Source organism: Mirounga angustirostris, unplaced genomic scaffold, assembly GCF_029215605.1.
Source record: "Mirounga angustirostris isolate CCGP_5_RB_7025 unplaced genomic scaffold, mMirAng1.0.hap1 SCAF_9, whole genome shotgun sequence".
Lineage (NCBI taxonomy): Eukaryota > Metazoa > Chordata > Mammalia > Carnivora > Phocidae > Mirounga > Mirounga angustirostris.
Window position 1 is genome coordinate 52,750,944 of NW_026991717.1, and position 15,734 is coordinate 52,766,677.

General features: G+C 41.1%; 1 protein-coding gene across 2 annotated transcripts in view; it reads left to right on the forward strand.

The window, feature by feature from the left end:
- LEO1 (LEO1 homolog, Paf1/RNA polymerase II complex component) overlaps positions 1-14,946 on the forward strand; it is a 38,195-nt gene extending 23,249 nt beyond the window's left edge. For both annotated transcript variants that reach the window (XM_064570467.1, XM_064570468.1), the window contains exons 7-12: positions 1,427-1,521; positions 2,084-2,218; positions 3,361-3,496; positions 5,693-5,879; positions 7,698-7,795; positions 14,708-14,946. In XM_064570467.1, coding sequence (XP_064426537.1) covers positions 1,427-1,521; positions 2,084-2,218; positions 3,361-3,496; positions 5,693-5,879; positions 7,698-7,795; positions 14,708-14,812 — 756 coding nt within the window. In that variant the 3' untranslated portion in view covers positions 14,813-14,946. The remainder of the gene's footprint in view (positions 1-1,426; positions 1,522-2,083; positions 2,219-3,360; positions 3,497-5,692; positions 5,880-7,697; positions 7,796-14,707) is intronic.
- Positions 14,947-15,734: the final 788 nt, after the last annotated feature.

Below are 15,734 nucleotides of genomic sequence, written 5' to 3' on the forward strand. Positions count from 1 at the left end.
CAGTTAGCTTCTCCCATTCTGTAGGCTTCCTATTAGTTTTGTTGATTGTTTCCTTTGCTACGAAGAAACTTTTTATCTTGATGAGGTCCCAATAGTTCATTTTTGCTTTTGTTTCCCTTGCCTTTGGCAACGTGTCTAATAAGTTGTTGTGGTCGAGATCAAAGGTATTTCTGCCTGTGTTCTCTTCTAGGATTTAGATGGTTTCCTGTCTCACATTTAGGTCTTTTATCCATTTTGAATTTACTTATTTATTTATTTTTTATTCTTATATTAATCCCCATACATTACATCATTAGTTTTAGATGAAGTGTTCCATGATTCATTGTTTGTGCATAACACCCAGTGCTCCATGCAGAATGTGCCCTCCTCAATACCCACCACCAGGCTAACCCATCCTCCCACCCCCCTCCCCTCCAGAACCCTGTTTGTTTTTCAGAGTCCATCGTCTCTCATGGTTGAATTTATTTTTGTGTATGGTATAAGAAAGTGGTCCTGTTTCATTCTTCTGCATGTTGCGGTCCAATTTTCCAAACACCACTTTGTTGAAGAGACTGTCTTTTTTCTATTGGATATTCTTTCCTGTTTGTTGAAGACTAGTTTACCATTTAAAGATTTATTTATTTATTTTAGAGAGAGAGTGATTGGGGGTGGGAAGGAGGAGCAGGGGGTAAAGGAGAGAGAGAGAATCTCAATTAGACTCCCCACCGAGTGTGGAGTCCTAACATGGCGCTTGATCTCAGAACCCTGAGATCATGATCTGGGCTGAAATCAAGAGTCAGATGCTGACTGAGCTGCCCAGATACCCCATTCCCAATGAGTTTTTAATTTCAATAGGTTTTCATTTTAGAAGCTCTTGAATGTTTTCCAGACCTGCCTGGTATTTCCCCCATATGCAATCAAGATAAAGTTAGACTCTAAACCTCCTCAAAGACCTGGGTTTTAAATCTTCCTAGGGTGCTGTATTTTCCTTCCCCATATTTTGGGAGTTTCCCTATTTCCCTGGGCAGAGGCTTTTTGTCCCATATTTATTAGGTTGTTAGCTCTGTGAGAGAACCTGCTTTATAGAGGGAGCCTCAGGTTCTAAATTGCTACTTCCTGTGGTCTCAAATCTTATTTCCTGTCCTCATAGCTCTTACTATGAGTTCTTTCTTAACATATCCCAGGGCTACTACGGATTTAGCATTAGCTCAAATGCTCTGGCACTCAGCTTCCTTTGTGATTCCAGCACTAGGAGTTCAGAAGTTAAGCTAACTGTTTTTTCTGTTGTTAATTTATTCAACATTTCTAGATGATTAAAACAAGAGGATTTCAGTGTTGTCTGTTTTTCTGTCACTAAGTGTGTGACAGAAATTCTATGATTATGTGTCTTTTGAGGAGAAAAGAAGCATAAACTACAGCATTCTAAGGCACTTGTGTTTTGAACCAGGTAGAAAATACGATAAGATGGAGGATACGCCGGGATGAGGAAGGAAATGAAATCAAAGAAAGCAATGCTCGGATTGTCAAGTGGTCAGATGGGAGGTAAGCCCAAAATGCCTTGAAGAGCATTGAAATACCTAGAATGTGGCTAGGAGGGGTCAGACTTTAGAAGAAAACCTTGTTTGGGGGATACGTCTTATTAAAGTGTTTCCATTGCTTGGTCTCTGACATTGCACAGAAGACCTGAGAGAAGTAGATAGGTAGTTGAGGGTCGGACAGGCTGGTGAAAGGCATTAGAATTAGGCCGAAAATGTGATCATTCTGTCCTGCCACAGCATAGTAGTTTGGAAATGTTAGACCAGCTCCCCTCCTCATCGCACACTGCTCACTCTCAGGTGACAAGTTAGAAAAAGTACCTTTCACTGGGAAAGTGGTAGAGAATGAGTACCCATCAGAGCACGCTTTCCTTCTCAACATGCTTTGTTTGCATCCCCCCCGCTTTGTTACTCTGTGTAGGTGGTTTCTCACATCATGCCACCTTTTTTCTTCCCTTCTGAACTCTGTGTAAGGAGAGAAAGTAGCAGTTGAATCACAATTTAAGTAAAGTGAAATGATAGAATGAAAGCTTTATAACTTTAACATGTGAAGTGTTCCTTCTTTTCAGCATGTCTCTGCATTTAGGCAACGAAGTGTTTGATGTTTACAAAGCTCCACTACAGGGAGATCACAACCATCTTTTTATAAGACAAGGTACTGGTCTACAGGGACAAGCCGTTTTTAAAACCAAACTCACATTCAGGTAACTATTATCAACTACTATTTTTACAGTAAAAGCAGTGAATATAGATATCGTCCAAAATACTTGACTCCTGACTGACATAACCTTCTGTATAGTTCACCAAAGACCAAGGTATGGTTCTCAGCTCTGAAGGTTCAAAGGCTGTTGTGTCATGTGCACTAAAAATTGCTGTTTCACAGGGAAACCGGGTCATGATGGTCAAACTTACAAGAGACTGTTACGTAAGCCACAGTGTTAATTTATTAATTCCAGGGAGTACTATAACTGCCAGGGGGCCTAGAACATTTGCTGGTCAGTGTGTCTTTTTGTTTGTTTGTTTTAATAAGATTGATCTGGAAGACTAACTGAGAACGAGGTTGGTAGTGTGCATGCAATCAGAGGAAAGGCAATGAGTTGGGTGCGAAGGCTGGGGTCATCCCCTTCTTGAGGCTGCTGCACCCAGTACCTCTCCAGGTTTGTGTCCCCCAAGCAGCCCAGGACACTCAGGTCAGCTGGTGAGAGCATTCCCCATCTTTAGACTGGTAGGCACTACTCTGAAATGTTTGTATTTTTCCTTTCTTGATTCGAAGCAGATCATCCTCCTTGGGTAATGTTTATCTTTAAAGAGGGCACAATGATCTTGGTTATGACTTAGCTTTTTGAGAATTGTAGTGGTCAGAAGTAGAGGCTTCAGAATCAGATAGACATGTATTTCTGTCTCATTTCCCTTTGTGTGACCCTGTGCAACTTTCTCAACCTCTCTGCCTCCCACTTCCCTGATACATAAAATTTAATAATTACAGAGTAGCTGTGACCGGGAAGTCATTTAACCTGTAGAACACAAAGCACGTTGCTTGGCACTTAGTTTTCAGGAAATGCTCCTCGAATCTATGTATTTACTGATTCTGGAGGGTGATTGTGCCTTGCAAAGACTTTTTTACTCGAGCTTTTGTTTTTTTACTTTACTTGTAAGATAAGAATGTTTCAGTGAGCCACAGAGTGAAGTTTGGAATCCCTCACCTAGTATATGTAGTTGAGTGTTCCTGCCTATTTTTTTCTAGAGAATAGGAAATGGTCTCTGGTAGCTTGTTTTTGTGATGTTGATGATATGACTGGTTCACAGATATATGTGGTAAACAGGCATTTTTATTCATTTCCTGCAGACCTCACTCTACAGACAGTGCCACACATAGAAAGATGACCCTGTCACTTGCAGATAGATGCTCAAAGACACAGAAGATTAGAATCTTACCAATGGCTGGTCGTGATCCTGAGTGCCAGCGCACTGAAATGATTAAGGTACGTTGGCTAAGCTTTATCCTGGGACTTTTGGTATAGGCATACCTCAGAGAAACTGTTGGTTTGGTTCCAGACCTCTGCAATAAAGTGAATTTCACAGTAAAGTGAATCAAATGATTTTTTTGTTGTTTCCCAGTACATATAAAAGTTATGTTTACACCATAGTGTGCAATAGCATTATGTCTAAAAAAAGTACATACCTTAGTTTAAAACTCTTTTTGCTAACCATCATCTGACCTTTTCAGCAAGTCATAATCGCTCATCAGAGATCACCATAACAAATAGAATGAAAAAGTTTGAAATACTGTAAGAATTTACCAAAATATGATACAGAAACACAGTGAGCAAATGATGCTGGAAAAATTATGCCTATGGACTTGCATGGCTCAGGGTTGCCACAAACCTTCAATTTGTAAAAAAACAAAACAGAACAAAACACAGTATCTGCAGAGTACAATAAAATGAGGTATAGCTGTATGTTAAGAATAGCATTTCCCAAAACTTTCTCATCTCTTACTGACGCACCTTTTCTCTCACGTGCCGGCATGAACAGGGAGCTGGATCCATTCCCGAAGCATTTGCCAGACAAGAGTGATGTGGCGGTGGTCACAAAACAGACGCAAGGGCCTGGGTTTTTCTCACCAGGTCCTGACGGTTCAGGAACAGACTGGGGGACTGAAGGGATCTGAACTTTGGTATAGAATTTCAAAGATGATTCAGTGAGCTCTGTCTGGCTTAGAATCTGTGTTAAAAATTCATGGAAATGCTAGAGATGTAGTCTGAAATAGAATAAAAATAAACGGGAAGTTTGGGAACATGCCTGAGGAGAATGGAGCGAAGATCCGTTTATAATGTCCTACCTGTTAGAGTTGCCACACTGCCAGGGAGGCACAAATGTATTCTGGGGCGTAGTCCCTCAGTGATGGGGGGGTTGTCGACACCATTGTCCTTTGGTGCGGCACTTGCTTTAAGAAGCTGAATGCAGCCAAATAGTTTCATTCTCTGATACCTGCTAGATTTCACGCGTTGCCCTGCCTGCTTCATGGGACTCCGTTCCCTAGGGCACCAGGGCACAGTGAGGCGAAGACGCTCTGGTTGCCTCCGGGCCTTTCTTACCGATCTCACTGTCAGACTCTGCTGATGGTCTGGCCCTGGCCCCCTGCTTTCTCTTCTCCTATTTCATTCATGGAAGCAGGTTAACTAAACCGGATTCATAGTAGTGCCTAGCCCAGTGGTGTGTAGGTGCATTGGCTTTGGAGCCTGACTTCTTGCTCCATTTCCCTGCCTTTTCTCCTCAAGCCAAGGTAGCTACAGGAACCTTCAGACTCTGGTCTCAGCATTATTGGAAGAGCCCTCTGGACCACCCTAAAAGCTCCCCCAAGCCCTCCTCCACTTCCCCAGTTTCCATGGAAATGCATAAGGAATGAGCTAGTTTGTTCTTAATCCCAGTTGTACCAACAGTTACTTTTACTCTGTACTCCGTACAACCTTAATGAAAAATTTGCTGCATAGAATGTCGAGCAGCGGAGCTGTGTGCAGTAATAGAGAGCAATTAAATGAGGAATTCAAAGAAATGCCATACTATCCCTGTCCTCTCATATTCTGTCTCTACCTTGTGAACACCAGTGTGTGGATTGGCAGGCAGAGGAAGGGCGTGACTGTTCTGCTCTGGGGCTCAGGGACCCTCCCCTACCAGCGCCTCCCCATCCTGTCATCGGGAGCTCTGGGGAAGCTCTCTGGGGGGAGGGGCCCAGATAGGAACCTCTGGGCACCACTATAGTTCGGTGGAACCCGAGCAAGCCGGGTGTCTGTCTCAGGGCTTAGCAGACACAGCCTCCCTCAGGTGTCCACCGGGCATGGCCGAGGTTCCTCAGGCTGGTTGCTGCTCTCTGGGCTCTGGCTGGCCGCACGGGGGACGGCCACATGCAGCTCCCAAGGCCATGTCTGTGTCCGTTCTGATGGGGCGGTTGGCGCGAGGGAGTCTTCTGCCCCTTCACCCTGTGTTGCCTTCACGCCTTAGGACTAAACTGCACAAAGTGATCGCTGTGTGTGATAACAGGTGTAAAATGGAGAGAACTGCAGAAATAGGTTTATCCTGGGCTGGGCATTTATATGTTCTTTATAGTAAAAGTAGTTTAAGTGGGCAGTAAACTAGTTCATTTTTTAAAGTTCAGTATTTTATTTGCTTCTTTACAGAAAGAAGAAGAACGTTTGAGGGCTTCTATTCGTAGGGAATCTCAGCAGCGCCGAATGAGAGAGAAACAGCACCAGCGGGGGCTGAGTGCTAGTTACCTAGAACCTGATCGCTATGATGAGGAGGAGGAAGGCGAGGAGTCCATAAGCTTGGCTGCCATTAAAAACCGATACAAAGGGGGCATTCGAGGTGAGTGTGCAGAAGTTAAATTTCAGAATTTTGGGGTTCAGGAATTTATCTTTGCATTTGGCCTACTCTGAATGCCCAGTCACTGGATATTTTATTTTTTTTTAGAGAGAGCAGGGTGGGGGGGAGGGGGAGAGAGAGAGAGAGAGAGCATCCTAACCAGGCTCCACACCCAGCACAGAGCCTGACCTGGGGCTTGATTTCACAACCGAGATCACGACCTGAGCCAAAATCAAGAGTTGGACACTTAACCAACTGAGCCACCCAGGTGCCCATGGACTTTTTATTTTTGAGGAACCAGTGTTAATGAGTGATATATTTCAAGGGCTACTGAACTAGACATTGCAGAAGGGTGGGAACTGCTGTCTTGTTCTTATTGAGGGAACAGAGACTTTGAGAGGTTTAGTAACTTGCCCAAAGATGCATAGTTGGTAAGCGGACAGTTCTTGAAACAGGGTCATCTGACTTCTGAGGCATCTGTCTCAACCACAGTACTGTATTTCTGGGATTTCCCCACAGGGATTTCCCCACAGCCCGCAGACTAAACCTGAGGTAGAAGACTGGCCTGGTCCCTGACCTGACCCTGCCTGCTCTCAGTTCTGCCACTCTTTAGTTGTATGACTTTTGGAAAGTTATAATACCTACCTTCTGTTATTCCATCAGAAAAAAAAAAACCAACCTATTAATATTGATAGTACTTACAAAGTGAGGTTGTTTTGAGAATTAAATGACATAATACACGTAAAGTACTTTGCCAGGTACCTGGCACATACGAGTACTAAATAAACGTAACCTAAAACCATTGTTACTATTCTTACCAGTCATCAGCTTCAGGCAAGTGACTTCATATCTCTGAATATTGTGTTCCCCATCTGTGAAATGAACTTCCAGTCCTCTCTAGATGAACCTGATAGAGCTTTGGGAACCACTGCACAGTACATGTAAGGTATACCACGGGGGACCATGCATCCTAGTTTTGTCCCCATCGAGTGACAAATTTTAAGAACACTCAAGTTTCCCCTCTCTACCATCCTATAAAACTCCTTTCTCGTTTCCTTGCGGTGACTGCATTTGTTCTCATGAGCTCTTACACCCTTCTTGCCTGTTGTTTATTTTGGCACGACAGTACAGAGACTTTTTTTTTAGTGCTAATTTCCCACAGAAAAGATTAATTGTGGAAATAAACCACATAAAAACTAAATAAAAACAAAAAAATTGAGGCTGCTTTTAGGGAGAGAGATATATAATATTCAGTTCACCAGAGATTAAGAACCTGACAAGTTCGGTTCCAGGGAAGACGCTGGGTTCTCTTGTGAAAGGGTTGGTCTAAAGTCAGCTGTTCTTGGTTCCATCCTGAGTTTCACCTTGGCTGGGGCATCAGAGCAGAATGTTACTCATCTCCATCTCCTTTTGAAAGGTCTGTGTGGCAACAAATGGTCTTTACGGGACCGGGAAGCCACCACTTGCTTTTATCTTCAAAGCTTATTTTGGAATTAACAGTTACCCCCATGAAAGAATGACTCGGGTGTCAGTAGCTTGTTCTGGAAGAGTAGTGGTGTTTGTGTCTTTAGTGACCTTGCACACAGCCTTTTTAATACTTAAAACTGGTCGGATGAACCATTCTTGTATTTTGAGAGGATAAGTGCTTCACTTCAACATATTAAATCTTATATTTATTTTTAAATAAAAAATGTTTTAATGATTTGTTTATTCTGGAAAAAATGTACAGAAGGAACTAAAGATATTCATCAGAAGAAAAATCCAGAAATGAACAGATCACCGTCTTTGAAAGTTACTCACAAATCATTCCTTTGCTTTCAGAGGAACGAGCCAGAATCTATTCGTCAGACAGTGATGAGGGATCAGAAGAAGATAAGGCTCAAAGATTACTCAAAGCGAAGAAACTGACCAGTGATGAGGTAAAACCAAATGTATTCAGTGCTAGGAGTTTACCCTGTGTCCTCGAGTCCGCTCCCAGCCCAGGAGCACAGACAGATGTCTGTAGGCTTCACTGGAGGTCAGTGAGGTAAATGCAGTGACAGGAGCGGGAGCGGCCAGAGGAGGGTCTGACCCCTGTGCCCCGGCGGGTGTTGGAAGGCTGCTCAGAGGAGACCTCTTGCTGGGTGTGGAAGAAAGTGTTAGCTTGCAGGGCACACGGGCCTGGAGGGCGTCCAAGGAGGATGGAAAGGCCTGTGAGAAAACGTGCGGGGTCCTGCGCTACCAAGGTTTGACTAGAAACTGGAAATCATTCAGCGTGGGTAGATCAGGGGGTTTATGTCTTCTTTCTTTCCTTTTTGTTTATTTTCAATATATTTTTTTAAATTATAGAAATAATTTTTATGGTAGAAAAACCTGTTTTTTTCCCTTTAGATGAAATAGTATTTGAATAGTATTGAATAATTCAATAAATTAAGTTTCTATCAAAATAATAAAAAATTATTTCAAAGTAATTTAAAGGTATTTTAACTTATATTTTTAACAGTATCCTTTCCAAATGATAAGAGTACTGGTGCTGAGAAATTTTGTCTTTTTTTTTTTTTTTTTTTGAGATGTAACTGACATGCAACGTTAGTTTAAGGTGTACAATATAATGATTGAATCAGTAATTGTATATATTGCATAATGATCACCACAGTTAGTCTAGGTAACATTCACCACACATAGGTACAAACTTTTTTTCTTGTGGTAAGAAATTTTAAGGTCCCTTTAAGGTCTAATAGGCTATTAGCAATTTTCAAATATTCAATACTGTATTTTTAACTATAGTCACCATGCTGTACCTTACATCCCCAGGATTTCTTTTAGTTGAGTCTTTTTAGATATTTTTTTATCTTTGGTGTTCTTGAATTGTACTGTGATATCTCTTTGGTATTACCTTTTATTTTTCTGATTGGGATTTGTTCCTAAATGTGAATTCATCATCAGTTCTGAAAATTTCTCAGTCAATTTTTCAGATATTACTTCTGTACCATTCTGTCTTTATGAAACTGATTAAATGCATGTTTCCTTCTCTGTCCTTTACAACTCTCCTATTTCCCTTGTCTTTGTCTCTGCATTCTATGATATTTCTTTAGAGCCTTCTTCTAGTTCACTGCCCCTTTCTTTCAGCTGTGTCTCATGTTGTTAATCTGTCATTGAATTTTTATTTTAATTGTTCTAGTTTTCATCTGTAGAGGTTTAGTTTCTCAAATTGGCCATTTAAAAAATGTTTAGTAGTAGTTTCTTTTTCAAATTGGTCATTTTAAAAACTCCTTACCCTAACTCATATTTCCAGTTTCTCCTTTTTATGTCTTTAAATGTTTTAAACCTATATATATGTGGTCTTTTATGTCTGATAATCTGAAATCTTTACATGTGTGATTTTATTGCCCATTTACTAGCTCTGTTTCTTGATGACTTATTTCTCTGTGTGTCCTGAGATTAAATGATTGATTTACTTAGCTCAGATTAATGGGAATTTTTGAGGTGTCTAGATTGTTGGGTTCCTATAAAGGTGATTTATATTTGCCTCTGCCAGGTGCATTGGGTATCAGCCACCTAGGATCACTTTATTTTATTTATTTATTTATTTATTTATTTATTTATTTATTTATTTATTTATTTTTATGTATTTATGTATTTATGTATTTATTTATTTATGAGAGGGAAGGGAGAGTGCCGGGGTGGGGTGGGGTGGGGTGGAGAGAATCTCAGGCAGGCTCCATACCCTGTGTGGAGCCCAAGGCAGGGCTTGATCCCACAATCCTGAGATCATGACCTAAGCCGAAATCAAGAGTCAGATGCTTAACCGAATGAGCCACCCAGGTGCCCCAGCCACCTGGAATCATTTTAAAGTATATTCTAGGAATGAGGTCTTTTTAGATTACCTGGAAGAAAGAGTTCTGACTTGATGTTATGAGTTTTCCTAGAATTAATTAATTTTTTCTGTTTTATAATGATGACTGATACTCTGTGATGCAGTCAGTAGCTTTAACTGTCATTGTCTGAAAGCAGCTTTCTCGTACTACTTGGTTCTAGGTTTTTTTTCCTCCAAAATCTTATTCATTCTTTGAAGAATTCAATTACATACAATCTTATATATGTGAGAAAGTCAAGAATGCCAACTTTTTGTTTTAAGTTGAAATATAGTTGACACACCATGTTATATTAGTTTCAAGTGTATAATGTAGTGATTCAGTAACTCTATATATTATGCTTGGCTCATACACACTTGCTCATGGCAAATGACAGCTCACTAGCCTGCCAACCTTTTTTTTTTTTTTTTTTTAATTTTATTTATTTATTTGTCAGGGAGAGAGAGCGCAAGCAGGGGGAGTGGCAGGCAGAGGGAGAAACAGGCTCCCTGGGGAGCCCAATACACGGGACTCGATCCCAGGACCCTGGGATCATGACCTGAGCCGAAGGCAGACGCCTAACTGACTGAGCCACCCAGCATCCCTGCCAACCGTTTTTTTTAAATAAAGTCTTGTTAGAAACCAGGCATGCTTATTCATTTATGTATTGCCTGTGAATGTTTTTTTGCTACAGTGGCAGAGTGGAGTAGTTACGACAGAAACCGTGTGTCTTACCAAAGCCTAAGATGTTTATTATTTGGCCCTTTTACCAGAAAAATTCCCTGACCACTGCCTCACAGAAGCGGGCCTGGGCTTATTTCTGGTTTGCCTTTATACTAAAGATGTAGTCCTTTGGGGTCTGCTATTAATCTGCTCCAGTTGGCCTTTGTCCCCTGTCCTCAGCAACCGCGGAGCATACAAACCAAAGCTGATGTTCACAGTTTGGTGAAGGTCTTCAGGGAGAAAGCATGCCTTAGTGCTCTACTTATCTCTTGGTTTCACTTAAGTTTTGGCCTCTGATTATGCCTTATTTTCTTGCGATCACACTGATTGGTTTATATTTTCCCATTATTGTTAGGTATTTTCCATGGCAGGGAGGGATTTTTTGTCATATTGAAGGAAATTGATGATGTGTTTCTGTTATCCATGGTTTTAATGTATTTTGATCATTTTGGTTTTCTGTGAACTATAAACTTCCGTGAGGCTCCTATGTGAAGCAGAATTCTGTGTTGCATTATTGTTAATCACAACATTTAATGTTTCCCAGTCATTGTTGGAAGTGGCATGCTATGGAAGATAACTGGACAGAAATTATCAAATTATTCTGCAATGTATTTGTTTTAAATTAGATAGGAAACACCTTAATGATGATTTTATAGTATGTGGCACTGTTGGCAAACGGGAATCCTCATTAAGCAGATGCTATTTTATTTCTTGGCAAGCAGAAACTGTGAATGAAAATTGAGATTTGCCATGGAACTTCTGTTTATCTCTAGTATTCTCAGAAGTGAGATTTTTAAATGTGATCCATCCAGTAGCCTCCTTCTAGACTGGGAAGACCTGTAACTGCCTAACTTACAAATGCCTCTTGTGAATGCCTCCTAACTGTCTATTATGGGAACTACCCTCTTCCTCACCCTAATACTCTGCTAGGGCTTCCTGTACCCTTCCCTTCCCCTTTCATGACAACAGAAAAATCTTCTGCCTGGACCTCCCATCCCCTGGCCACTTTCTCCTCACTACTCAAGTCCTGGCTGTGGGTTGCAGTGGGAGAGAGAAGGTAAGGTGTCAGACCTGCACTAGGTCCCTCTCGCTGTTTGTGCACTAAGCCCCGTCCAGACGCCATGAGCCTGGGTGAGATGCAGCAGAGCTTGCAAATTCTAAGTTCCCAGAGAATCACCATTATCAGCAGAGCTTTCTGTGATATGGGGGGAAAGGGCATGAGTCTGGATTATAGTGAACTGGATTATTGAATCTTGGCCACTCGTATGGCCTTGATCAAGTCATCTCATTTCTGCATCTGTTTCCTCATCTCTTCAATGGCATTTATGCTTGCTGCTTGCAAAGTTGTTGCATGATAATAACAGATTCGGAAGTGGGTAGCAGGGTAACATGTAGTATCTGAACAGGAAATGCTAGTTTCCCTTCCCCAACAGGGTCTAAGTTACAAAAAAGGAGAAAAGTAGCTTTTTTATCATCCTTTATTTTTGTAAGCAGTAAACAACTTTAGAAAACCTATATAACTTGGAAGGTAGAAAAATGGGTAAGAGGAGAAACTGTGGAAAAAGGAAAGACCCAAGTAGAAGAAACATGAAGACAACGGAAAGGAAAGGATCATGACCAGTCCTCAGCTTTCTTAGATGGAGCAGGTGACCTGCTGAGAAGGATTATTTAGAAGGTAGTACCCAGTGGTCTGGTTCCTCTCCCAGCTCTCCCTCATGGAGCCTCCATTCCCCACCTTGGCAACCCTGCCTTACCTGTTAGAGGTCCTTACTCTCTGTTTATGGGACCATAGGTGACTTGGAACTAGCATAGCCCCAGCTTGCCCTCTGGTATAAGATTTCCCATGATAGGGATTCTGAATATATTTCCCTGGAAGCCTTTGACATTCTTGGTGTTGGTCTCTCATACTTTAAGACACTCCTGTTTATATATATATTCTTAGGTATGTTTTGTGTTAAATAAACTCTGGGAGATGGCTTATTAGTATGAGAAAAATCAGTTAGTTTTAAAAACAATTACAATTAGTTACTATTAGTTTTAAATTATTGGAAGATAATTCCTTCAAAACTGTGCTGCCATTCCTTTATATGGACTTGCATTCATGGTTATGTTAGCAAACTTCAGTCTAATAAGAGGAATATTTCTGTCATTTGTTGCATTTATACATGGCACTGAGATTTATTCCAGCTCAGTTCAGTAGAGTAGAACCCCACGTTTTTACTTGCACAATATGAGGTCTCCTGAAGGATGCCATTCACTAAGTCCTGCATTCCTTTGCTGTGCTTTACTGTGCTTGCCTGTAGCTGCTGGGGAAATCAGTCCTGGCAGGATTTCCCAAGCAGAATTCTGGAGCGTTTTACCCCAGACAGTGGATTAGGATTGGTGCCAATTAGACTTGTTTGGAGAGCCCTGATCGTCTCTAATCTGCTGGGCCCTGTCCTGCATCCTTGAGGACAGGCTCTACCACCTTTTACTTATTTATTTTAAAGTTTTTATTTGAATTCCAGTTTATTAACATACAGTGTAGTATTAGTTTCAGATAATTTAATGATTCAGTACTTCCATACAACACCGTTCTCATCACCAGTGCCCTCCTTCATCCCCATCACCTATGTCACCCATCCCCCTGTCCCCCTCCCCTCTGGTAACCATCAGTTTGTTGTCTGTAGTTAAGAGTCTCTTTCTTGGTTTCAGGCTCTACCACCTTTGGGAAGTACCATGCCAGTTCTTTAGTTCACTCAAACTAAACTCCTTAGAGAATTTTAGAAATGAAGATGTTTAGAGCTGAAGAAAAAACTGAGGTTTATGTAGGGAAGGTTGCCACAAGCGGGCTTGCATGTAAAGTGTTTAAAATAAGACTTTCAGTTGAAAATAAATGAAAAGACCAATGGTAGGATTGAATGTCCTCTTTGCCTTTGCTGATGTTGGGTTGGGAGAGAAGGGAAGTTATCTTGGTTTGCTCCAGGCTATAGAAGTAGAAACCAGCGAGCTAGTCACACCCTGAAGGCGGGATCCATATTCCCGCTTTGCTGTTTGGATAACTTTACTGTTGCTGGCTAGGAAGTAAGTGCAGGAGGACTTCTGGATCTCTTTCTGGATTCATAACCTTCTCCTTTGAATTCTCCTATGGCACTTCAGGTCTGTGGGGTTGCGTTTGGGATAATAAGGCAGGAAGCAAGTGTGGGATGGTATCTTGCTCCTCAAAGAGCCAGTCATAGGGACCATCAGAAAAAGTAGATGATAGGCCAGCTTGTACATCCAGAAGCATTCTCGGGTCATAGCGAGAGCTGCCCGGCCTTCCCCAATTTCAGCCTTCAGACTATCCACCCTGTTTAATTTTTGGTGAGGAAGCCAGTGAAGGCAATTCTGCAGTGTCATATTTTATATCAATTCATTTTAGTCAATATTTGATATTATTTAGGTGTTGATATATTGAGTTCTATCTGTAAAAATTCAAAACTGAATTGTTTCTATCAGAACATCGTACATGATTTTAAGTAATGCAGACTTGTGAAATAAACCTTTAACTTCTTCAAATATTTTTAAAGCCTTTATGATGTGAGTTTTTAGTATATCCAAAATAGGAAATCATTATTTTAAAAAATTAATGGTCTTTAAAATACTGAATGTTATTATTTTTTTAAGATTTTATTAGCGCACGAGCAGGGAGGAGGGGCAGAGGGAGAAGCAGACTCCCCACTGAGCAGGGAGCCCGATGTGGGGCTCGATCCCAGGACCCTGCGATCATGATCTGAGCCGAAGGCAGACCCTTAACCAACTGAGCCATCAGGGCGCCCCTAAAATACTGAATTTTAGATAAGAGGTGAAATGCTGAGGAAGCAGAGGAAAAGTTTAATCAGTCACCTGATCACAGTAAAAATATTCAACAGGATCAGTGGTTATAACAGGCAGACTTCTTTGGAGAGCCCTGACCCTTCCCAGGGCAGACCTAGTTTCCAGTTCCCTTCTCCATGTACAAGGTCTCCCTTCCAAGAGATTGCTTATAATTTCCTAGCTCTTCCTTGCAGTCCTGAAGTTGGGTTGTTTTATAGTTGGTTTATAATTAGCTCTAGATAGTTGTCATTTTTTAATGCTTCTAGTACTTGTAGATTTGGAAACTAGCACTGGTTTTATTCATTTGGTGAATGTTCTTATTTTAAAAATTATTTGATTTTGTGTTTTCATAGGATCATTCAGCTCAGAGCTACTTTTGATAAACCTTCCTAGAAATATTTCCTATTGACTTTCAGATTTTTAAAAATTTTATTTGTCTAGGAAGGGGAACCCTCTGGAAAGAGAAAAGCAGATGATGATGATAAAGCAAGTAAAAAGCATAAGAAGTACGTGATCAGTGATGAAGAGGAAGAAGATGATGATTGAAGCACAATGTGAAAACAGTTTATGTATTTTTTGTACAGTTTATTAAATACGATGTAAACATGAGTTATTTTGATTGAAATGAATTGATTTGCTTTTGTGTAATTTTAATTGTAATAAAAAAATTTTTAAAGCAAGTCTCTGTTCAGGAAATCTACTTTACCTAAAGCAAGTTGATTCTGTATAAATAGCTTCACAGGAAGTCTTAGGTTTCATTGAATTCATGCTGCTCTGCCCCTCCCCTGCCCCCCACAAAGAAGCCTCCTAGTCGGGGCCAGGGGAAGCAAGTGAGGCATTCCTCTGGGGTGCAGAGTTTAAGGGGCCCAAAAAGAGCTTCTGTACTTATTTCAGTTTGCTATAAGACAGTACCACAAACTGGGTAGCTTAAAACTGCAGAAATGTATTCTCACAGTTCTGGAGCCTAGAAATCCTGAATCATAGTATTGTCAGGGCCAGGCTCCCTCTGAAAGCTCTAGAGAAGAATCCTGCCTTGCCTTGTCCGAGCTTCTAGGGGCTCCTGGCAGTCCTTGGCTTTTGGCAACAGAACTCCAGTCTTTCCTTGGTCTTCACATGGCTCATTTCCTTTTGTTTGCTTTGTGTCTCTCTATGTCTCCAGGTCTTCCTCTCCTTATGAGGACACCAATCAGTGGGTTTAAGACCAACCCTAATTCAGTAGACTTCATCTTAACTAATTATATCTGCAAAGACCCTACTGCCAAATAAAGTCACATTCTGAAGTTCTGGGTGTATATGAACCTTGTGTGAGAGGGTCCCTATTCAGTCCATTATAGTAATCAAGATAAATGGTATTGTGATACGACATTTAAAAAAATTGGAACTAATGCAAAAATCCATGATGAGCAAAATGTCAGGATTTTACGTAAACAGGATCTGATGGCTGGAATTAGGGTAAGGCAAGTGAGGA